The sequence below is a fragment of the Hermetia illucens genome, chromosome 1 (genome assembly GCF_905115235.1).
Source record: "Hermetia illucens chromosome 1, iHerIll2.2.curated.20191125, whole genome shotgun sequence".
Lineage (NCBI taxonomy): Eukaryota > Metazoa > Arthropoda > Insecta > Diptera > Stratiomyidae > Hermetia > Hermetia illucens.
Genome location: NC_051849.1, coordinates 148,267,135 through 148,292,358, shown reverse-complemented (window position 1 = coordinate 148,292,358; position 25,224 = coordinate 148,267,135). Strand labels below are relative to the sequence as shown.

Genomic DNA, 25,224 nt, shown 5'->3' with positions numbered 1-25,224 from the left:
TCCCTATATCCAACAAATTATAAGAGATCCTTGATAGGAACTGCTCGTGCATCAACTGTAATTCGATATCTTTGATTCAACGTCGAACTTATTTTCTTTTCACCCTTCATAATCATATCTTGGGCTTTTTATCTAATTTCATTATGATTTTATTTATTATCCTATTCCTTTCTATGTGGGCTGGGAGTGATTGTCTGCGTATACGAGTACGGGTATGCAAGAAGTGCTATACTTACAAGGATGAGTTGGTGCAAAAGGGTATTCCAGAGTTGGTAGTCGCGGTGGATGTGGTCCTGCTGGATGTAGCGCCGGCGGACAATGATAGCAAAACATTCCTCGTCCTGCTGCCGCAGGGCCCAGCTGCAAAGAAGAAAATAGTTGTTTATTTAAAAAATTAAAATGTAAATGCAATGAAATTTGGATTGTGGAGAATATTTAATCATTAAATGTACTAGAATAAAGTTATTTATGACGTAATGTATAAAAGTACAATTTCACGCCACCAGACCATAATGACCAGTTGGTGCAAATGTGAAGTTTGCTTGAACTCTAATTAATTTAAAAGAAGGCTTGTCGCCAAATTAACACAAACTAGATAATAATTAGAATCCCACAGTTGCAAATCTAAAATCCTCTTTTCAATTCTATTTTCTAAAAGTCATTCGCAAAAACCGCGTTTCACCCAACGACCCCAACCTAAGTGTCTTCCATATGCAGCATCCAACCCGGCTGATGATGAGCATGGTCAAACAATTCCATATAAATTAGACTAAATTGAATTTGATGCCGTCAAGAGGCATAAACAAAATGATGATGTCATCAAATTCATTTAATATATCGTCCCAAGCTAAACTGTTTCAGTTTAAATACTAAAACGGTTAATTTAAATGAATGCGGCACTGTTGAGCCTTTTAACTTAATAATCGTTTATCTAGCCCCAGAAATAGCTGTTGCAACTGGACCGGCATGCAAGGGCTTCTTAGTGAACGGCCAAGTTTCTCGGTATGGGTATTGCCTGAAATACTATGAGAAAGGATCGCAATGGAACTGGGGATTTATTAAGTGTTATTGAAAACGCGATGCGACCTATGAATTGTGTACATTCATATCGAATGCTATTTCGGATATATTGGGGATGCGCGGATCCACATCTTTGGTTAATCAAAACGCCGACTTGTTTCAATAAATTCCGTAATTGCTTGTAGAGAGATAATTTAAAGTGCCTGATACCACGCTCCTGGGCAATAAGTTTGCTGTGCTTGATTCGAATGGATGTGGGCCACTCGACCACTCTCTGAGTGAATAATTATACAATTAGTTCTAATTAAATGAGATTTGATATTATTATGATACATTGGACGTATTTTTCAAAGTTGAAGGGGACATGAAATATGAAACACTGCAGCAGTCCAACTTGCACTGGAATTATCGTGTTTATTAGCTTATTAACAGTATTTATCCAGCGATTAAAAGGACAATATTCAAGATATCATATTCATAACCCGAAGAAAGTCTCTCTTTGTGATATCAACGGAAACTTTTCTCGCATATTGTCATATTGTAGTTTCAAAAATGGAGTTTTGATGCTTGAACCGTTGCAATTCGCAAGCTTCTCTCCCTATAAAAATTTCATTACATTGAATTGACTTCTTCCAACTAACCAAGCGGATCATTGGCGTTTAGCAGCAAAATTCTGATAACAGAGGACCAGGGAAGCAGAATCAATCCGACTCAGATCTTCAGCAGTATTTACATAATAAGCAGCTCTCCCACTCTGCAATTTGAGATCTCTTTGAGGTTCCAAAAAAATTGACTGCCTACTATTCGCAGGATGGTTTTAGCTAGAGTATGCTATCGCAATAGAACTACCTGAGAACTTTTTTCCCCTCTCTCCAACTTCAAGATTGCAAATTGTGGGTATGTAGAGACTGACAGCAGGGTTCCCTATAGGTAAGCGCTCTGTGCAAACTGCGTAATCCTGTAAGAATTTACATGTGTTTTTTCCAACAGCTCTTTCGATGGAGTCTTGTAATAGGAGAGGCAAATTCTCCTCGTCTTAGCGAAGATGGTGAGCCTTCGGCATCTCAATTTAGCGCCTGAGTAGATTCCATCCTACCCAGTTGGCAAGCGCCAATTGTGCTCACTGTCAAGAGCAAAGCCATGTCCCAGCACTGCCCCACTAACCTAGAGAATGTCACCACTGAAAGCAGGATTTTAATGGCTACCTGGTTGGCGGCGAGAATGGTTTTGTAACGCTTGGGAATCGGATCATACCCACCCATTGAGATGTTTCCAATATCTCCACTACCTACTCCCTTGGAATTCACCGACGAATCCCGGGAGACCATACCACTCGGCTACGTGTGTGTATCCGAGGAAACCACCGCTTCAACTCCATAGACCATGTTTGGTCCTTCGGTGAACAACTCCGTGTTATAACTTTGCAACATGTTACCAGTCTTCCAGGCTTCCTTGATTGGAAAACCACACAGCAAAATTCTTCTTCATCTCGGCCTGCGTATAGCGGAATCTGTTCAAAATGCCCCAAATTCACAAGGTACTTTGTCTAAGATCACTATAGCCTGTCCAACATTCAGACTAACGTAGTTTGGCAATACGTTACGCTGTAACGTATTTTTCCGCAGGCCAAGACTGCAAGCACCCGGTAGCACCTGCACACGTGGTTCTTTGAATCCTATAAAGCCTAGTTCTGTTATATGTTTGCTTTAGAATCGAGAGAACCATCCACAACCGAAGACCTCATTTCCTTACAAACACCCCCTTGCAGGTGTAGAAGGTTATACAGGTCTTCTTAACCGTCAATTCTAGGTTTAGTCTCCGATTTAAGTTAAAATTGAGGGTTAAACCTAGAGTAACTTAGATGGAACGAGCGCAATGCTGACCACATTGCCTCCTAGTGTACCGTTACGGTCTTGAATGAAGTGCTCTAACACACTTCAAGGCCCTGATCCAATATGAATTGTTGCGCCAACGATTATTATTATTAACTTAGATGGAACGTTATTCGGAAAGTGAACAAGTGTTCCCCTTCGAGCAAAGTGGGAACAAAGGCTGCAATCAATAACAAAACGCGAAAGATGTACATTGTTGGAATCAGTATACCAATATACATAAAAAGCAAACATCATTCTGTGTCTATAGTTTAAATTGAAGCTTCGAAAGGAACAAACTCGTTAACTGAACTGTGTTTTTGGCAACGACAATGACTGAACTACTTAACAGATCAAGACTCGTGGAATAATTCATCACGGAATATTCAGCAAATTTATTCGGATTGAAATAGAATGAGTCTCAATGGCCATATATGTGATTCGACCAGGAAATGTAAGACAAGTACTAATAGCCATAAAGCAAAAATAACCAGACTGTGAAAATGGAAACATTGCCCTAATCATCAATATAATCATGAAGCCTTTGTCTTCCACGACGATACTCAAGAATCTTGACATCTGGCTGGGCTATGTTGAGCTAACTAACTCTGATTACAAAACCAAGGGTTAAATCGATGTGAAGCAAATTTTCAATTTCAATTGGTGACCAAAAAAGTAAATATAATTTTTGATTATCGATTACATTCAGGACAGCAAATGACAATTTCCAACCCATCAGAACCCCTAAACATTTGACCATGAAAGAACAAGATCGATTTCCAAATACAGTAACATACCTGCAGAAGAACTTCTAAAAGAAGCTCTTTACGGAGTTAACGCTACTACTTTGGATGGGTGCATTTTATCTGCAAAAATTGAACTCAAACATAACAAAGTATTGGAAGCCATACTAGAACATAATCAGTCCACACACTTAGTTTCAGCATGGAAGACCGAATCAAAGGACGCCGAATACAATAACATCTTTAGAGAGAAATTTTCACCAACACTGATGTAAAGTGATTTTCCATAAGTAGGCTAGTCAAAAGAGTAGTGCCATCAGCAGTTGTATATCCATTTTATCCACTCGAATGATTGGAGACCATTATCATCAAAGAAAAAATCTTTATGCAAACATTATAGAATTAACACAAAAATATGCAGGCATATTTGGCAGCTATTGGGGTGGCTGTCGTACGGAAGGTCGCGGCTCAAATCTCGCTGGCGGCAGTGGGATTTGTATCGTGGTTTGACGTCGGATACCAGTCGACTCAGCTGTGAATGTACCTGAGTCAAATCAGGGTAATAATCTCGGGCGAGCACAATGCTGACCACAATGCCTCCTACAGTGTTTTGTGGTGTACCGTTACGGCCTTGAATGAAGTGCTCTAACACACTTCGAGGCCCTGATCCAATATGGATTGTTGTGCCAACGATTATTATTATTATTATTGGGGTGCATACTACTGACGTCCCAAGATGGATTGGGACCATGTCTAAAGATCGAGTTAAGCAACATAGATTTTGTAACCTGTCGAGGGCAACTACCGCTGCCATCATATATATATGGATTCCTGAACAAGCCCCCAGGTATCAATCAGACTAATAATGCCACCCATTACTGGAAGAATTCTAAGATTGTACCCTCTGGATTAACGGGACACTAATACGACTCAATATGCTTGCCCAATTGGTAAATCTTAACCTGGTTGATATATATATAGTTGCGTCTTTCGATCACAGTGAGCACGAGTGGAACACCTGTACGTCGACCAAGTTGATCGCTTGAGATGGATTCAGACCAGCGCACTTCGACAATACGACGCAGATAGGTATTGAAGAAAGCTTGGAGCTTTTTGATAACAATGCAGTTTCCATTCGCTATTCTCGTTTATAACAACACAGAAAGCACACAAGCACAGAACAGTCTCAACCCAGATTTGAGATAGGGCAGCCAAATCGGATCTAGACCGGTTAATGCCTCAGGCAACATAGATATACAAATTGATGGATGCATTCAATGCTCTGCCCATTAATGCAGAGGGGAAGAGTGCGATGACATGTCAGACTGAAAACCTTGGTTTTGTTGGTGTTTATCTTTTGTCCGACTGTACTTGCATCTGTTTCCAAATCTAGAGCCATTTGGCCAAGGTCCATGACCCGATAAGAAAGCAAACAGATGTCATCAGTGTAGGCGAGGTGGTTGAGGAAAGATGTCACCGTGCATTAAATTCCTCTACGTCCTCGGGACAAGGCAACAGGAGGAAGAAATAATATCGGTGACCGTATGTTACTCTAGCGGACTCTGCTTTCGACATCAACATCAGAAATTTTCCCTCGGTGCAGTACGTAACATTTTGCGCCATTTATATGTCGCTCTGATAATAGTTATTAGTTTCTCCGGAATGCCCCTCTTGCGTGCACTCCAGATACACCCTGCTCATGCTATTGAAAGCTTTCTCTAAATCGAAAAAGAGCAGGAGTAGCGAAGATCTAAATTCCGCCCACTCATCCAAAATGATCCGTAGGGTGTTGATCCGGTGAACGCAGGCGGATCTGGAGCGGAAACCTGCCTGCACTCCCTCCAATTGTCATCATAGCCATTTCATTCGAAAAAGGAGGGACCTCATCTGATATGATACGATCAAGAACCGTGTTGAAGTATTCTTTCCACCTCTTCAGTTGTTTATCATCGTCGATGAGAAGCAGAACGTTCACGTCCTTCATAGGATCACCAAAAGATTTGCTACCACAAGCAAGCTCTTACACTACGCAAAACATCTCAGGATTTCGTTCGATATCGGAGTTCGAGCGCCTCACGCTCGCCATCACTCGTAGCGCTCAGTAGAGCCTTCAACCCGCAATCCGAATCCCACCTTGTACGAACTCACGAAAAACCTGCTACATCTGCTGAGCAATTTTTTTTATGAGATGGTATAAAGATGATACCATCAACTTCCCAAAAGAGAGGTGCACTGAATTTATGAAGTTAGAGAAAATAACTTCCCATGACCTAAGGATTTCGCAATAGTCAAAAACCATCCGAGTTGGTCTCCGTTATAGAGTATAGAATAACTAAAACAAGTCAAAAGGGAATTGCGGGAATTCTGCCTTTCTTATTGAAAATCAAGGGTTAGAGTGAAAATTAATCAATGATGACGGAACACGGACAGCATGGGCTAACTGCCTCCCTATTCCACCAAAGTTTCATTTCATAGAGCGGTAGGGTAAGACACTGCACAGCAGGTCCGATGGCAACATCTTTCGGCTTATAGCCGAAAGAGCCTGTAGACGCACACTCTTCTGAAAGGTAATCAGCTACAAAATGATAAGCTCCGAGAAGAACCCAAGAAACTACAAGCTCTGAAATTATGTTAACGAAGGAATCATCATCATCATCATCATCATCATCAACGGCGCAACAACCGGTATCCGGTCTAGGCCTGCCTTAATGAGGAACTCCAGACATCCCGGTTTTGCGCCGAGGTCCACCAATTCGATATCCCCAAAAGCTGTCTGGCGTCCTGGCCCACGCCATCGCTCCATCTTAGGCAGGGTCTGCCTCGTCTTCTTTTCCTACCATAGATATTGCCCTTATAGACTTTCCGGGTGGGATCATCTTCATCCATACGGATTAAGTGACCCGCCCACCGTAACCTATTGAGCCGGATTTTATCCACAACCGGACGGTCATGGTATCGCTCATAGATTTCGTCATTGTGTAGGCTACGGAAACGTCCATCCTCATGTAGGGGGCCAAAAATTCTTCGGAGGATTCTTCTCTCGAACGCGGCCAAGAGTTCGCAATTTTTCTTGCTAAGAACCCAAGTTTCCGAGGAATACATGAGGCCTGGCAAGATCATAGCCTTGTACAGTAAGAGCTTTGACCCTATGGTGAGACGTTTCGAGCGGAACGAAGGAATGGGAAGGAAAACTCCTCTCAACAAGGTGGGATAGTAATGAAACATGACAATATTTTCTCCCAGGGAAAAGAGGTGTAGCCCATAGTTTGCAATACGAAGTTAAGTGCACATAGAATCGGTCACAAAGCCGAGAAATTAATATATCTCTATCCGCCACTCCTAAACGCAGTTAGAAGCCGGAATATGCTATCTTCTACAAGTTCACTTATTTGGAAACAAACAACGGAAACTAACAAAGATCTGGCACCACGTTCGGTGCCACTTTTGCGGTCTGAGGAGGCGAAGGAATGAAGGCAACCTCAAAAACCGCCTTTCCTGAACATCTGAGGCAAGGGCAACATCGATTGAAGATGCGAACCAAATCAACCTTATTTCTCCCTTAAATCAAAAATTTGATATAATCTGTTTTCTTCACAAGAATGATAAATTGAATAGGATTCTTACTAAAATGGACGTCGCTTTAGCCGAGGTGGACCTTTGATTGTACAGAGTAGACAGCAAAAATAATTTGTCCTTCTTCAAATCTGCATTGGCGTTATAATTATATCCTGAAACTGTTTTGAAGCGTGGCATTACCAGGAATCGCCCAGGCATTGAACTCACTAGTGAAAAGGATGAACGTCATTTCCAATAAAGAAAACACAAAATCGACTTATTAAACTACATTGGAATAGCTGAGTTCCTACTCATTTCTGTTTCATTTGACACTCTCGAAATAAATAAGACGATGTGTCATAAAACTTCAGTGCCAAAGCAAGTTTAAGAAATTCTGCGCATCTACTGATGATGCTCCACTATGATTAGGGATGACCAAATTATGGCAGCAATCAAGTCAAAACCCACGCTACAAGACGAAAGACATTACAAAAACATTAAAGGTTAGTCCAAAAAACTTCAATCTAAAAAAAACTTACATAAGTGAACAAGTTCGATATTTGGCTTCCTGACTAATTCAAAGAGATTTATTTGACGACGCATATTGGCATCTGTGAAATGCTACTAAAACAGGACAAGGATCATCTCCGAGAGTGTGCAACGTTGTTGTGTAACCGTTAGTGCCAGATTAGTTTACTCCCATTGGACACCGCCTTGCCAGCAACCAAAAGTATCCAAAATATGAATATAGAATCAAGGGCGGATTTTAGACGCCTCACCACATTCATCTTATGCTCCCACACGGAGAAATCCGTTGAAAGCATGTTCTCCACCTCAATGGCAAATATGCATTCAGTGCCTACGGCGCAGTAAGCCAGAAACCAAAGTATGACAACTCTCGTTATGAAAGACATTTCAGGCACCCATAGCTTTCTCTAAGGCTCTAAGGATGGCAAAATTTATGTCCGGGTAGCTGAGTGATTAGAGCACAAGGCTCTCGTCCGGAAGGTCGCAGTTTAAATCTCACTGGTGGTAGTGGGATTTGTATCTTGATTTGACGTCGGATACCAGTCGACTCAGCTACGAATGAGTACTTGAGTCAAATCAGGGTAATCATATCGGGCAAGCGCAATGCTAACAACATTGCCTCCAACAGTGTACTGTAGTGTACTGTTACGGTCTTGAATGATGTGCTCTAACGCACTTCAAGGCTCTGATCCAATATGGATTGTTGCGACAACGATTATTATTATTATGGCAAAATTTCAAAGGGAGGAGGGCAGGGAACATCATTTGCATGGGACTACTATCTTTTACGATGAAGGATTCATAAGACAGAGACCCAGTGTCCCGATGTCTAAATTGCTAGAAGTGTATCCCTGAGGCACAATACCAAATTAATGCTAAGAACTAAAGGATCTGGTAGTGTTTGCAGAACCAAGTGGTCTTGAACTTTTAATATGGTTGGGGCCGTTCAATAAAAACAGATTCTAGATTAAATTTGGAAAACTTAGATTATGCCCTTAAAATTTTTGTAACGTGTAACAAACATAAACAAACTGCAATGGGGTTTTCCGACTCCGATGGAGACCTTTTATTTGATATCTCATAAAGTTAAATCCCTACTCCCGCCGCCGTCAACGATACACACAAAACCATACCATTTACTATAGGCGTAGGACTTCACCAAGTTCACCAAATTTCGTCTAAATAGGTATAGCTGTCTTTTTTTTTGGAAAAGTCCGCGCAAACATACAGTAAACCGATTTTAATAAGGTTTGGTTCTCACATAAAACTCTAAAAAGGAATTAATCCTAATACGATTGGGACATCTCCCGTTCGTGATGCCACTGTGAGAAAATCGGGTCAATGTGACTCCAGTTTCAGGTCAATCAAATTGTAATCTTAAATGTTAAACATCACAATATGTGTGATAAAATCACAGTTTTAATAATGTAGAAGCAGAGGAAGCAATTATATTCAAATTATAAAGATAGTGAGCTCATAGAGATTCTTGCGGTGTCTAAGTCCCTCCTACTGTAATTGACCAAGACAATCTGCAACGCAAACACTAAATGCTCGTGTCAACCCTCCACGAGAACATAATAGTTCTAAACAAAGTCCGAAATACGAAAACCAGGACTCGCACTATCATTAGAATTAGCAGTGAAAATGCAATTTTGCAAAGTGTGACATCCAATTTAGACGTCCACAATTGAAATTAATGCACATAAACTATTAGCATTGATATCAGCCCGAACCGGCTGTCTACCGGCTCGCCTAATACGCATACGAATTCCACATACGTAAATGTTTTCAGCCACCGTGCAACCGCGCAACACTAGAGGATATGCCCAATATCAAATGTAATGTGTGTGATTAATTGAAACCGTACAAGTACACGTATGAGCCTAATAGAAGTGAGATTGAGTGCACACTGCATATATTTACAAACTAAAGCGAAAGGTAATCAGTTTTTATTAGGCTCTAAGTAGATACATTAGCCCTATTTCGTGCTACCCTCCAGATGCGCTGGGGCCCGCGCGACGCACCTCAAATACTCCAAATTGAATATGCAAAACATTATGTTTACCAAAGTTGCAACCTCACGAAAATTGCCTGAATAATTCTAACAAATTTGCCACGAAATGATGGAATTTTCGGTGAACTTTCAATCTGCAAATTTCACACAATCTGATATGGAGCCTCACTCAGTGGAAAGGCCACGGCATTGCTGGTTATCAATGTGCATGGTCATTATCTGTGGTGGTTTGCGCGAAGTGCGGCCTGAAATCGGTAAGTTCGCATCTGTTTGACCTGTTTGACTTGGAGACACAGAAGGTATATTCATAGCACAGTAAAGAGCCAACTATTTTTTAGGTAGCTACCCTGAGGTTCTCCAGTGGTTACCCTGAAATCCCCCGCATTGAAGCAAGAGGGAAGTTAAAGGGTTCCAAAGTCCTTACTTCACTGTCAGCTAGATTCAAAAGGACCTACTCCGATTTAACGTCGCGTCAATCGCGTGTACAGCTCCTAGATATCAACCAGGAATAACATCAGCCGCACAAGTTCATATCGAGCCTAATGCATTCAGGTGACGCCTTCAGCACTTCATACATATAACATGATCTGTGAGACCTCCATGCGGTGTTTGTTGCTAAATGACCGGCCAAGCTTGGCAAATCTACACCCAACACACATAATACATATATCCGTCATCCGTCATAATTTAAGCCAATTGTTCCTGAATTTGATTGAGACAATTGAATCTGCCGCGCGCATGGTCATCATATCACCAAATTGTCGCTCAATATGCATTGCACTGTGGCACCACTCAATTATACAAACATTCGCTCACCCTAGTCGGTATATGCATGCACATACACTTGTGTGATGAGCTGAAAACGAAGGTCTCGAAAATGGGATGAATTGGACCACATCAACGGGAATAGAGAGTGCCTAAAATTTTAAATTCAATTAAATTCGTTCATCATAATATTTAAATTATTTGACTAAGTGGAGACCTCGACATTTTCAAGTTTATTCAATTTGCAAATGGACGAAAATCATCGGGCAACACTAATGCATTTGCGGTTGTTCAATTTGTATTTTTGGGGGTCAGTGATATATTCTTGGGTTCTATTTTGGATATTTTGAGTATTTGAGTTTCAGTTGGAGAATGAGTTGGATTTTCTTAGTTAAAACCGGTGGAAATTTATTTAGTTCTTCAAAGAATAAAGTAAATCCGACACCTGGTTTTACATAGGTTTGGATAAATGAATCAATAAAGGCACCAACACTGAATAACCCACGTTGGGCGCCATCTTCCAAAATGGAATTTCATTAAAGGGAATGGTCACTAAGTCAACGAGATACATAGAAGTTTTCTGAATGCCGATACAAAAATCTTTAAGCTTTGAAGAGTCACGTGACCATCGTATCTAAATGCGATTATTATTGAAAAGAAGTGACGATAGTATGATAAGGCAAACATCCTTCCTTACCAAATCTCACTATATTCTTCCTTTGACTTTGTCAAACTAATAATTAGTTAATCGAAACTAATGTACGAAACCAAGTAAAAACAATAAGATAACTTTCAAGAGCTTGCACCATCAGTAATGGTCTAAGACAAGAGGATCCTCTGAAATATATCTTTTTTAACAAGCCCCTCAAAACGAAATGGAGAATCCTTAGTTACTTGCAATAGGAAAATCCTCTGAAGAATTTGTGACCTCTAAAGGGTATCCCTCTTTTGCATAGCCTATAGATCGAAAACCTAACGCAATAGATTATGGTGGGTATAGCTCATATGGTGAACGTCGGCGAAAAATCAAGATAGTTGAACTTACTCACTAAGACAGGCCTAGACCAAGCACAGTTATTGGACATTGCAGATAAAAAAGATTAGTGCTATTATCCTCCAAAAATGAATGTAATTGTACATATTTTAGGCAGCTAACATAATATCATCTCTGCCCAGCGATCCCCCCTAGGAAGGCTTCTAGCCTACGACAACGGAAGGCACTGTGAAAGAAGGCGATGTTTCTTGGGAATGAGGACATGGACGTTGCTACACCACCAAGTGTGGCGATATCAAGAGAAATCAGACGAAAAGTGAGGACAAGCTGGTAACCCCGGTGAGGTCCACACTGAACGCAGCTGACTTTTCAGTTAGCAGCGGTTTTCATATTAGGCTGCACTTACAGCTACAAACATAAGAGTTAGTCAAATCAACCTGCAGCATGCCAAAGCTTCTTCCTATCTACTGTCGACAAAGCTGCAAAGTTGCAGGACTGTCCTTATATATTTCTGGTTCAAGAGCCATCGGCTCGTTTTAACAGAATCTGTAGTATTGGATTTTCTTCGATGAAAGATCCTCGACACCGACGGCCTGCGTTCTGATGTCAAAATTGTTAGAGGCAACCATGCTGAGACAATTCTGTTCCCAGGACCTTGTTGCGGTCAATTTATAATACCAGTTTAATGGTAAGAGGAGAAACTTTAAAGTTGTCTCTCCGTACTTACCCTATGATTCTTTGTGCCCTCCGCCGACGCAAGAACTAAGGAACCTGGTAGTGTATGCAGAATCAAGTGGCCTTGAACTTTTAATAGGTTGTAATGCGAACGTTTAGCATATTTGTTGCGGCAGTAGCAAATGCAAACCTAAAGGAGAAGAAGCTGTTTGATTTTATCACTTCAGCTGGTCTGATGACCGCGAACGTAGGATGCGACCCTACGTTCGTGGGGCCAAGAAGAACTGAAGTAATTGCCCTAACAATCTACACTTCAAAGTCGTTAGAGTTGATTAGAAACTGGCGAGTACTAGATGAAGTCTCACTCTCAGATCACCGTTACTTAGAATTTAGTCTAACTTTTACAGGTAAACAGCCTGTAATACAAAGACGGAATAATAAACTTCGGACGGAACGATAAACTTCTTGGCGACAAAGTTCAACTCCCTAAGCGACTAAGGACACCTTTGACGATAGAAGATCAATTGAAAACTCTGAATCGCACACTTTTAGAATACTTTGAAGAGGCTTGTCCTATTTCCCGAGGCCAACGTGGTAAAACGGCTCCATGCTGGAACCGAGAACTGCAGACACTCAAGAAATCAACCAGACGATTTCTAAATCGTGCTTGCAAAAGCAATAAAGATATAGACTGGCTAAACTTCCGGAACTCACAGCGTGAACATAAAAGGCTCGTAAAACGTTCGAAACGAGACTATTTTAGAGTCTACTGTGAGGAACTAGAAGGTGAAAGGGAGACTTCCAGGTTATGCAAAGTCATTAATAAGGGTAAGTCGGCCAAGTTGGACTCTCTTAGAAACGAACTCCAGGGTTCTCTTGGGAGTACACCACCCGGGAGAACAGGTCGCAGAAGTGGGAAGAAGAGAATTGACGGTTTCTGCAAGCCCTTCAACACGAACATTCGCGAGAAGGCGCTAAAGTCGCCCCCCTTAAATGAAAACCAACATTATTACCAACGTGGAAAGTCCTGTGAGTCTGCTCTTCAAAGATAGAGGATGCAACTCTGAAGGGTGAGTACGCGATGGGGGTGTTCGTGAACATTGAAGGAGCTTTTGACTGTACGCCCTCCAAAAGCTCTGTGATGCCGCCAGAGCGCATGGTGTTGACGAAACTCTAATAAAGTGGATCTACGCTATGCTAACGCAGAAATTGTTGTGTGTTTAAGTGGGTGTTGATCGCTATCTAACAACGGAAGCGACGAAAGGCTGCCCTCAAGGAGGTGTGCTATCGCCACTTCTGTGTAGTATGCTGATCAACTCACTACTATGCGAACTGCAAAATCTGCCAATACACGTTCAAGCTTATGCGGATGACATGACTGTGCTAGCTGTTGGTCGAGATCTTGGAGTGTTGTGTAGAAATACACAACGCCCCGTTGATTTGATTAACAGTTGGTGACTCAGCATGGGCTTTCAGGAAATCCAAATAAGACCACAATGGTATTATTTACAAAAGGGAGAAAACTGAACGGTCTTTGCCTTCCAGAGATGATGGGTATAACCCTTCAACTCTCCGAAGAAGTGAAATATCTGGGAGTTATCCTAGAGCAGAAGCTTCTTTGGAACAAACATGTAGAGGTAAAGATGAAACGAGCTCTCACAGCTTATGGGCTGTGTAGGCGGACCTTTGCCTCGACATGGGGACTTAGGCCTCAGGTAGTATATGTTGTTATCATTAGGCCGACGTTCGCTTATGCATCCGTAATGTGCTGGGTTAAGGTGAAACAAAAGAGTTTTCGCTGTAAATTAGCCACACTGCAAAGAACTGTGTGTCTGGGTATCACCGGTGCCATGAGCACCACATCCGGCGCAGCTCTGAATGCATTACTCAATTTGCTGCCCTTGGATTTGTTTATTCAGAGGATTGCAATGAGAGCAGCTCATAGGCTAATGCAATTAGATCTATGGAAAAACAATGGGCGTGGGGGTCACAAAGCACTGGAAGAGTCATTGGGAGAACTGAATCTAGTTTTCGCAATGCCTTCCGATTCGCAGATCCCCATACATCTGTTTGATAGAAGATATGATATTATCTTGAAACGGAGAGAAAACTGGGACGTACAGAAGAATGCGTATCAGGGTATACTGACGTCTTCTACACCGATGGCTCAAAGACAGAAAATGGTGCTGGAGCAGGAGTCTACCTCTCGAAAAAAACGAGAAATGGGCTTTTCGTTTAGGATAATACACAACGGTCTTTCAGGCTGAAGTGTATGCGATCCTTAGGGCGGCAACCTGGATGATTGACGAGCGATTGAAGGGCACAAGCTGCATTGAGGGCGTTGAGTAATACTATATAATAATAATAATCGTTGGCGCAACAATCCATATTGGATCAGGGCCTTGAAGTGTGTTAGAGCACTTGGGGTACATTCAAGACCGTAACGGTACACTAGGAGGCAATGTGGTCAGCATTGCGCTCGCCCAAGATTATTACCCTGATTTGACTCAGGTACTCATTCACAGCTGAGTCGACTGGTATCCGACGTCAAATCACGATGCAAATTCCACTGCCACCAGTGAGATTTGAGTAATACTATGATCACTTAAAAAATCGTTCAGAAATGTACGGTGGATTTACTCTGGGTACCTGGTCATTGTGGTGTAGAGGGAAATGAAATCTCGGATGCTTTACCAAAAGAGGCTTCAACTTTCCCCATGCCCGGACCGGAACTAGCAATTGGGGTGTCGGTGGCATTGGCTGATGCTTCTATCAAAAACTGGGAGCAAGCTTCCCGTAATGACAGGTGGCGAAGCCTTAATGCTGCAGACCAAACTCTTCCTGTCAGAATCAAACAAACATACTGCAAAGTTTATCCTGTCGAAAAGCAGGAAGACTTGTAGAAGTATTGTGGTCATTCTGACTGGCCATAATCCACTAGCTGGGCATATGTTCTGAATAGAAATTATTGAAGATGATACGCGTCCATCCTGTAATGAAGAAGCGGAATCCACGGAATATTTTCTATGTGAGTCACGTCATTTTCTGGAATTTATAAGTTATAATTAACCAATTTTTCAAATCAAAAATTCAAAATCGGATGCCTGCCCATTGGGGACGAGAAAAGGCCGGAATCTTCTCAGGCCCGAGACACAGTAGCATTTGCAAACTCAGATGAATTTCGGGAACCCCACACTATTTTCTTCCCGTGCTCGGTTTTTCATCCGAACGACGATGAAAATCCCCATAGACGAATAAACGGAAAATACCTACCGGGTTTTCCATCTAGAATGTAATTTGATAGTAACCGTTTGCTCTATAGGGTAGTTTTAACCTTTAACTGGTGGCATGGAGTCTCACAGGCGTCGCGCGATCGCAAATTCTTCTTCGCTTGTCGCTGCTCTGTGTCTTAGTAGCTTCTACTTTAGTATCATAGTAAAACGACAATGGAAGGCGGTAGATTTGTCGTCGGTTGTATAACATGTGAATAATATTTATCTAAAGATCGAACGTAGTCTGTCAGACTACATGTCCCTATTTGCAATATAAAATATATTTTGGACGGCTGTTATTATTTTTATATTTTATAGTGCAAAATGATAGAAAAAGGCAAGCCCGAATAACCATCTCAAAAGCTTTATCGATAGAGCTGATTTCCACTCTGAACCCTCCTGCATTCACTACATCAACACCCTACGGATTACTTTAAAACAGAGCGCGAAGTTTAGTTCTTCACCGATTCCGATAAAGCTTTCGACAGCGTGAATAGAGAGACTCTGGAGTGCTTTACGCAGGAAGAAGACACCGGAGAAATTAATAGTTATTATCAGAGGGACATATGATGGCGCAAAATATCATGTACTGTAGAGTAATTTGAGGCACAGTCACATCTTGTCACCGATAGTACTCGTTGTTTTTTTTCGGTGACGTTCTTCAAGCTGCTTTGTTCGGAAGACGTAGAGGAGTTTAATGGACAATGACATCTTTCCTGAAACAGCTGTTTGCTTTCTTACCGGCTCTGGGAACTTGGCCACATAGCTCTGGATTTGGAAAGGGAGGCGAGAAGAGTTGCACTGAAGATGAACATCAATAAAACGGTTACTAGCAAAAGAACACATATCCATGCGTGTTGAAGGCAGCAAAATCTTTAAAGCATACGTACAACAGGAACTTTTGGTAATTAACGTCCGAGGACCTTAAGAAGCAACCCTGCATTCCAGATGAATTAGCATTTCTGGCTGTGGGGTCAATTGATTGATTTGATTTTTTTTCGCAGGAGAAATATGAAAATGATATGATGGCAAGGTGGCGAAGTGGCGACTAAAGGATAGCACTTTAACTAAAAAAAAAGTAGGCAGATAAACACGATTACGCTATCAAACTTTGGATAATGCACAGCAACAGAGAACCACTTGATGTTTCTGACTGGGCATAGCATACGTCAGTATCTATATACATCATTTTGGACATAACAATTCCTCCTTTTTTCCAAAATGTGCAATTAAGGCCTTGGACCTGAAATTTCTTATGAAACAATTGATTTATTTCTAGGAAGATTCTTACGAATCCACCATAGGCTAAATACAGGAAAAACTACGAAAAGGCGCCTACAAAGGTAGAGAAAGAACAATTTTTATCGATGAGTAGGTAAGGCTATAACCCGAACCCCGATGTATGGATTGCCTAAAGATAAGTAGTTTTAGAAGTCCCATACTGCATTTCTAAAGGAAACAACGGAAAGGCCAACAGCACCCCGAGTTGAATAAAATTTTGCTTTACACGAACCTTCCTGAAAATTTAGTAATTCATCCTAAGATTCACCAAGTGAAGTGTTTGAAAAAAGCACTTTTGGATTTTGTTTTAAATAGAAATTTTGTACGTTACCAAAACGAAATAAATCCTGCAATGAAACAGACGCTCTTTAAGTACAGAAGATGCGATAAATGAAGTCTTACTATTTCAAAAATTCAAATTAAAACATTCAATTCTTGCAAGTGTGTTAATACTACAGTGCAAAAACTTTTTCTATTTTCCTTGCAACCTTTTGCCAATCCACTATTTATTTCGAGAATGAATTTGTGTTTAGAGATTTGAAAAGGTCCGCATCACCTAGATTTTTAGGAAGTAAAATATTCATTCACCTCAAAACAATTTTTCTGAAAATCCGAGCTCATTCAATTTGTTTGTGAATCAAATTTAATATTTTTGTAATATTTCCCGCGTTACTAGTTCCAATAATGTAGTTTTTCCAATTTTATTACACGAACGTATGCATACCCGGAAAAAACCATTTTCAACTAAATAAAAATCTCACCAATCATATTTATACTTGAAACAAATTCAAATTAACCGCGTTATCAATATTTTAAAATATCATATCAATATTACCACGATAAATTGAACTAATGATGCTATTGCCTGTGATGCTGGTAGACGAAAAAAACCCTTTCCAAAACGAAATCCATTATTGGATGCAAACATGGAACTTAATGGAAATATTTAATTAAGCCTCGAATTAAAATTAATTTAAAGCAATTAAAATGTTATTGCATTCCCGCACAGACTCAATAATAACCATTACGAAAAGCCCAATCTAATGGAACTAACACATATACTAAAAATAATTTCTGATCCAACACAAAGGGGTGTATATGGGTTGCATTTCAATATGTGGATTCTGCATTTGTAAGCGAATGCATGTTTTCAAATAGGAAAAAATGAAAATTTTATTGATTGATGCGCATGATTACCAATTCAATTCGAATTCCGTCTCCTCTCACGTAGTCTTTCATTACAAAATTTCACTGAGGTTGACTCGTTCTGGTTCGGATTGACATCAAATATATGTAGATCCATGAGTGGGTATGTAGGTACCAGTGCGGTTGAAGCCATGTTAATATAGATATGTACACTCATTGCGGCAGTAAATACACGCGATAAATTCGATTTGTCGCAATTGATTTGTTTAAGGACAATTTAATTGAAGTGCAATCGTCCACTATTTGATTTCATTTCATAAGCCAATCAACGTTTGTAATGAAAATGTGATATTCGAACAGACAGAAACACATTTACGATTCCATATGTATTTTTTAGGGAATTGTTGACTTTAGTGCATAGTACAGTTGAATTTAGCAACGCAGAAAGTTAAAGAAGCTCAATGCAGGAAGTCAGGTAATCTAAAGAAATTCGACCCCTCAATCGACCAATAAAATATCGTTAAAAATTTTTTGGAGGGATTATTGACTTGACTTAAATCCAGGTCTGAGTTCATCAACCATAAAGCCCGTTTCATTTACACCAAATTACAACAAATAATCCCGAGGTTATACCAAGAGAAGAACTCAGGTAGGACAATGATCTCACCAATTGTACTTTTTGGTAAATACAATAAAGCACTCCAAGAATATATAATATGTATTATAGAAGTTTCAACACACAATATCAATATGGTGGTGCTCCTAGAAACCGGAAACGCGCGAAACATCACCCTAGTTTCGATAATACATCGCTTTTCGATGACATCACAAACATCGCTTTTTATTACCCTAACCTTAGACGTAATGTTATACCACCAGCATCACATATTGCAGTCAAAAGCAGATATCACCAAATGTTAGTTATTATCACTAGAGTGATGTTGGTCCTGCATTTTCGCATTCAAAATGTAAGTGTAAGTAGAAAAAAAAGCAAAAGAACACATATACTATAGCAAGATAGTATATGGATATTACACAACATCCCTACCGCAAAGGTAATATCATCATCACTTTTCCACTAGGTGGTGATGCGATGATGTTGTAAAGTTGTGATTTAAGTAATGTTATGACGTTTAGTGATGTTTAGATCATGTGCGTTGATGATGATGATTTGAAGATGATATTACTCCTTTAATATTACATACAACTCCATCATATTATGTGAATAGCAGCGCAGTTGGTACTATCCTCAGTAAAAACCCGTGATCGGGAAAAGTGAGTAAAAAGTAGAGGTAGACGCCCAAATTAGTTGGAATAACTGCATGATACTGCATCCTACTTAATCACATCCCTTCAGCACAGCGGTCTAAAGCAGTTGACAAAATCCTGAAGGGTGCGGGTTCAAAGCGATGGGCTTACAACCCGTCATCCGCCAAAAAACCAAACATTATGTACAGAGAGATGAAGAATCAGGATTGATACCACTGAAACGACCAATTAAACAAATGAATTATTACGCTCTTAGATCCTCAAATGTCCGATCACTAAACAAATTTGGTACTGTCAAATACCTACTGTAACATGCGGACAAGTACCAGTTCAGGGTATGTAGCAGTCCAGAATACGAATTGAAATGGTTGCAAAAGAATCGGCATGACTCTGCACGCAATCTTCAAAGGTGGGAAACTATCAGGGAAATGTAAGTTCGGAGTCGCATTCCTCGTAGATAAGGACTTTAAAGCACATGTTATCGTTTTCAAACCTATGCACAACAGATTATATACACTTCGTATCAAAGCAACGTTCTTTAATATATGGCTTGTCAACATACGCACCCCAATTGAAGAAAAAGATGGCGAAGTCAAAAATCAATTTTGCGATAGCCCGGGAAGACTGTATGTACGTCTACGAATGACGTCATGCTCGGTGATTTCAGTGCCAAAGTTGAGAACCAAGAGACACATTGCTCCACAGCCTACACGATATATCAAAGGGAAACAACCAACGCCTAATTGAGTTTGGAAGTAGAAACTTAATTATAAAATCCTCATGTTTCTCACCCAAACACATTCACAAACGAGCGTGTGCGCCCCCTAATAGCATTACCTCAACTAGGTAAACCAATTCCTCATCACCAAAAAGATGGTCATCCATCATCTTCGAGATGAGACCATATCCAGAAGCAAATTGTGACTCCGACCACTACATGGGCAAAAGCGTTTCCAGGTGCCTATCATAGACCCGCAGAATAAAAACCAACCCACTTCGACAATTTGAGGTTAGAAAATAAAAACATCATTCAATAGTGCAAGGTAAAACTAGAAGAACGATTAGATGTTATTCTCCAGAATTTTGCGAAGAAGTGCGTAGATGACACTGATATGGCCTAGAGCACCCTAACAAAACAACAGTGGAAGAAATGTTTGGATATGAATCCCGGCGACGAAGAAATGATTGGCTTGATATTTAATGTGAGGAAGCGCTTGACAGGAGAAACGAGGCATAGAAGAATCATGATATAGAGCGAAACACAATACCGGGAGACAAAATTCCAACAATCTCCGACGAATAAAATATTAAAGCAAAAGAAACTGAATTATTTTGACTAGGAATTAAAGAAAATGGACGACAACATTGTGATCAACAAGGCAAGCCTACAAAGTAGTAAAGACCACGTCAGCGTGGATATCAATCCAAAACGCCGCTTTGCCAAATCGGGGGTCTTATTCCACTAAACTCCTTAATCCGCGCATATAGTTCCATCACCACGACTTACATCAATTATAGTCGAGCATAAAGGGGACATTGAACCGCCAACATTGGAAGAAATGGAGTCAGCCAGCAACTGTTTAAAAATGAACCAGGAACCGAGTATAGATGACATCCTCGCTGAACTCATCACAGCTATCAATAACTTCCACCATGGAACCAAGAACAGATTACGCAAGAGCGGTGAGATTATTCAGTATGACACGGTCAATCCACAAAAAAGGTGACAAGTTGACATGCGAAAATTACAGAGAGATCTCACTACTTTATACATACGTCCTACAAAACGGTCACAAAAATACTAGAGAAAAGAAGTAGGCACTATACCGATAGTGAATAACAAACAGCTTTTCCACATTTATGGGCAAATAGGTGCTAGAAAAGTGCTGGACCTACAACACCGACGTTCATCGCATATTGTATTCAGTATCGACCGAAATGTTCGTTCCGGATGGTTCAGTGGTTTGTGCGCTAGGCTGTCATATGGAAGATCATGGTTCAAATCATACTGGTGGTAGGACTGGACTGGATATCGGGTACCAGGTGACTCGCCAGTGAATGAGTACCTAAATCAAAACAGAGTAATAATCACGCGCGAGCGCAATGCCGACCATATTCCCCGTAACGTCGGATTGAAGTAAAGCGTTAGACTGGTACCTCTACTGTTCAACTGGCATCGAAGTAGGTTATACGAAAGTTACCTGTGGATACAATTCACGCTGCTCTATAAGTCCTACCAAATTGCCGTATATAGTGACGATATAGATCGCGTATGATCGTTCACATTAGCAAAGGAGATTTTTATGAACTCGTCGGGGTTCACAGCAAACGAACTTGGTCTACGAATTAACGAAGACAAGACAAAAATTATAACGCAAGTGAAGAAAATGACCCCCACAAGACAAAGTATAACGATTGATGAGTACAACTTGGAAAATGTAAATAATTTTATTAGGTGTACAACTGACGAAAGTGGAAATGAAGTGGACGAAATTAAAAGACAAATTCTACTCGCAACCAGAGCCTTCTACTCGTTCCTGGTGTTTTTAAAAGTCAACTACATACACAGGAAATCAAAGCTACGATTATACGATAATAAGACCTGCACTGTATTATGAATACAAAAACATGAACCCTAACACAAACTTCTGACGATTTCCCTAAAGAGAATAATAGGGGTTAAACGAGAGGACGACCAATGGCGAACCAGATACCACCATGAGTTATATCAAATATTTGACGGCCTCGAAGTCTACAAAATTATCGAACGAATAGACGCTGCTCTGATACCTAAAACGGTATTCGAAAGGAGAACAGAAGAAAGAAGACCAGTGGGATAACCGTGAAAGCGGCGGACAGATTCTGTTGACGAAGGCAGCGCATCACTACTCAGATTTCAAAATTGGGGAAGCGATGGATCGAGATAGTAGGAGGAAGGATACCCTGAAGGCCAAAGCTTGAAGTGGACTGTAGAGCCTCGACGACGATATTATACACCACACAAAATGTCGCCTACCCTCCGCTCTACCTTTTTTTCCCCAATGATATTAGCCATTGAAAGACCGCAAACAGTAAACAGAAGGTTTGATCTGATTTAAAAATTATCAATGACTTTAAACTGATTAAAAGAAGGAATTACTTCAGCAGATCTTGTTCATTTTTACCTCTGCGTAGGTATATCCAAAAAAGAAGTTTCACAATAATACATAACATTTTTCATATAATCTGACTATCATTGCCACGAAATGATGATACCTAAGGATTGCTGCGTAACATAATCCTTGATAACACGTTATGGACAAAACGATAGCTTCGTAAAGCATAAGTTCAGACAAGTCATAGGGAAGCACTTCTACGTTTACACGTGGTCTGACTCCTGAGGTCAGATTTACAGACTGGACACTTTGATAGCTGATTAGCTAGACTTGAATTTCGGCAGGCGATATAATTGTCGTCACTGATTTAAATGCAGATCGACATGACCGACGTGGACTATTGAATCTTAAAACTATTTCTTAGTTCCAAAAGTCGTAACTATACTAGCGATAACGAACCACCTATGACCTTGCTTATAGCAAAACCAGCAGAGAAGCAATTGAATGATTTCATATGAGCTACAGTTTATGAATAGAAAAAGAAAGAAAAGTTGATCGAAGCCAGGAAATGTTATCTTTTGAATATTAACCTGCCTTAACAATTTATTCCAGGATTTATTAGAAAGTGCATCAAATAGCTAAAAAAATTAAATTTCTTGGAATGTTACTCTCGGGATTTATCTGGAATGATTCTATTCTATTTGGAATGATTCTGTAGTCAATCTTAGGAAAACATATAAAAAGAAATTCATTTAGGGCTGACTACACCACGAAGAATTGTGCAAGCGGTATACAGTTCAACCAAGCTTTGATTTTCCCTTCAATCATTCTTCTAGTCAATTCGTCTTTTTCAGTCTTCTCAGTCTCAGTCTCAGAAGCGGGATTGCCCCGTGTTGTTCAAATGCACCATAGGTTTAATCCGGGTAGAGTCACTGGAAACTCTCAAATCGGGCGGCCTTTTGTCCTTTCCCATCGACTCCGATACTCAGGCTAATCTTAGCCAGTGAGTCATTGCATTTCAATCGTCCCTCCAGGACCACCAAAAGAGCCCAACACGATCTGTGCTGTCCTTGTACTAGAATAAGTGAATTAAACTAACTTTTTAGCGTCCAGGGTATGATTTAGATACTTATTTCATGTTGAAACAGCTGCCAGTAAAAGCCCTCAAATTACTATGCTACATGTTCAACGCAAGCTAGAGAATTGGATATTTCCCGAATTGTTGGAAGAATGCAACTGTAACAATGATTCCAAAATCTGGAAAGCATGGCACTCAAGTCAAATCGTACAAACCGATAAGCCTTCTTCTCACAATATCTAAAGTATTCAAAAAACTGCCACTCTAGAAGCTTTTGCCAATTCTAGCGGACAGCAACAATACATCTGATTAGAACAAGTCTACCGGATTGTATCAGAAACAAACAATACGACAAGGTTTCGCACACGGGGTTTATAAAGAAAATCGAACGTTTACTCCCTAATTGTTTCCATAAAGGAAATTTTCCTCAAGTGAAGATCAACAACATCGCTGTACCCCAACCGGATCACGTTGAACACCTCGATAGAGGACTCACCTGGAAACGGTACATAGAGACGAAAAATCAACAACTTAAGCTTAAGTTCAAACATTTTTTGTGGATACTTCGCAAATGCTCACCACTTTCCCTGAACTGTAAGTTGTTGATCTATAAATCGGTGCTTAAGCCTCTATGGACTTATGGGATTCAACTATGGGGTTCTGCCAAAACATCCAACATTAATCTGCTTCAGCGAGCTCAGTCTAAAATCCTGAGATATGTATCCGGTGCTCCTTGGTATTTCCGCAACGTCAATTTCCATAATGATCTACGTAGAGACCAGGGCACCCCAATAGCTAAGAGAATTTTGTCTCATCGGAAATCCAAGTGGCTGAAACGAGTTGACTCCTTGGACCTCACAAAGGCATCTGCCGTAGCATCAGTTTCAATATTTTGCTATTTGTTTTTTTAATTAATTAATATTAATCACCACTCTGTAAAATTTGTGCTTTAACTTAATTGAAATTAAGGAAAAAAAAAGATAAAAAGGGCTAAGGATCACACTCGTTGCAGTGTAGAAGCACAAACACAGTTCCAAACTATAAGACTTACTGAATCACATGACAATCTACATATACGAGTTTGAAGAGAACTCAATAAACTGAGATAACCTCTCTGAGCTCCTCTTTGAGTAAACGACATTGAACAACCAGTAACTTTCTTTCTAAATTATTTTTAAAGTGATGATTTTCAATCGGAAGGTTCCCAAAGAGGTTGCGTTAAGTTCATATGATCAAAAAATAATATGCCAAGGCTGCTTTACGGTTTTGTACCCGATCTTCTGATGAGTTGCCTCTGGGTACACACAACAAAAAGACAAAATTTAAAATTGAATTTTGATTATGACGATTCACCCCTCAGTTAGGGAGCACCCTGAGCTCATCAATGGAGAACCAGTGTCTAGATTTCTTAGCAACTCTGCTACCCCCTCAACAATGTATTGGAGGGTGAACGACTAATCGTGAAGAGAGTCTCTAAGCTGTCAGCTTCACTGGATTCCAGAAGAGGCTCTAAACCATCTTAGTGTCCTCTTCGCCTCCATATGGATGCTACTAGGTAGTAAAGAAAGAGAGATAGCCGATAGGCCCGACAATTTTCTTAATATCGGCGTCCCTGGACCGGAAATTAATAAGGTCCAGGAAAAAACAGGCAACAGGCTTTACTATGCATTTGTAATCATCGCATCACATTATAAGGGTCGATGCCTAAGGCTAGTGAAGGCGACCTGCAGCCCATGGCATCTTAATCTGAGGCGCAATATTTTCCAAATAACTTTTCGAAAGGCATATCAATATTATGAAATCCCTTCAAAAACGCACAGAAAACTATACAGAAGTGGATTAGGTCGGTTAAACGATTAACCTGAATGCACTTTTGCGAAGAGAATAACTCACTTGAAATGACTTCGAAGTTGAGCTC

The 25,224-nt window shown here is 40.4% G+C and overlaps 1 protein-coding gene across 1 annotated transcript in view; it reads right to left on the bottom strand.

The window, feature by feature from the left end:
* LOC119647187 (paired mesoderm homeobox protein 2A) overlaps positions 1-25,224 on the bottom strand; it is a 199,312-nt gene that overhangs the window by 132,746 nt on the left and 41,342 nt on the right. Inside the window, exon 2 of the mRNA XM_038047999.1 lies at positions 237-360. Within this exon, the coding sequence (XP_037903927.1) occupies positions 237-333 (97 nt within the window). The 5' untranslated portion in view covers positions 334-360. The remainder of the gene's footprint in view (positions 1-236; positions 361-25,224) is intronic.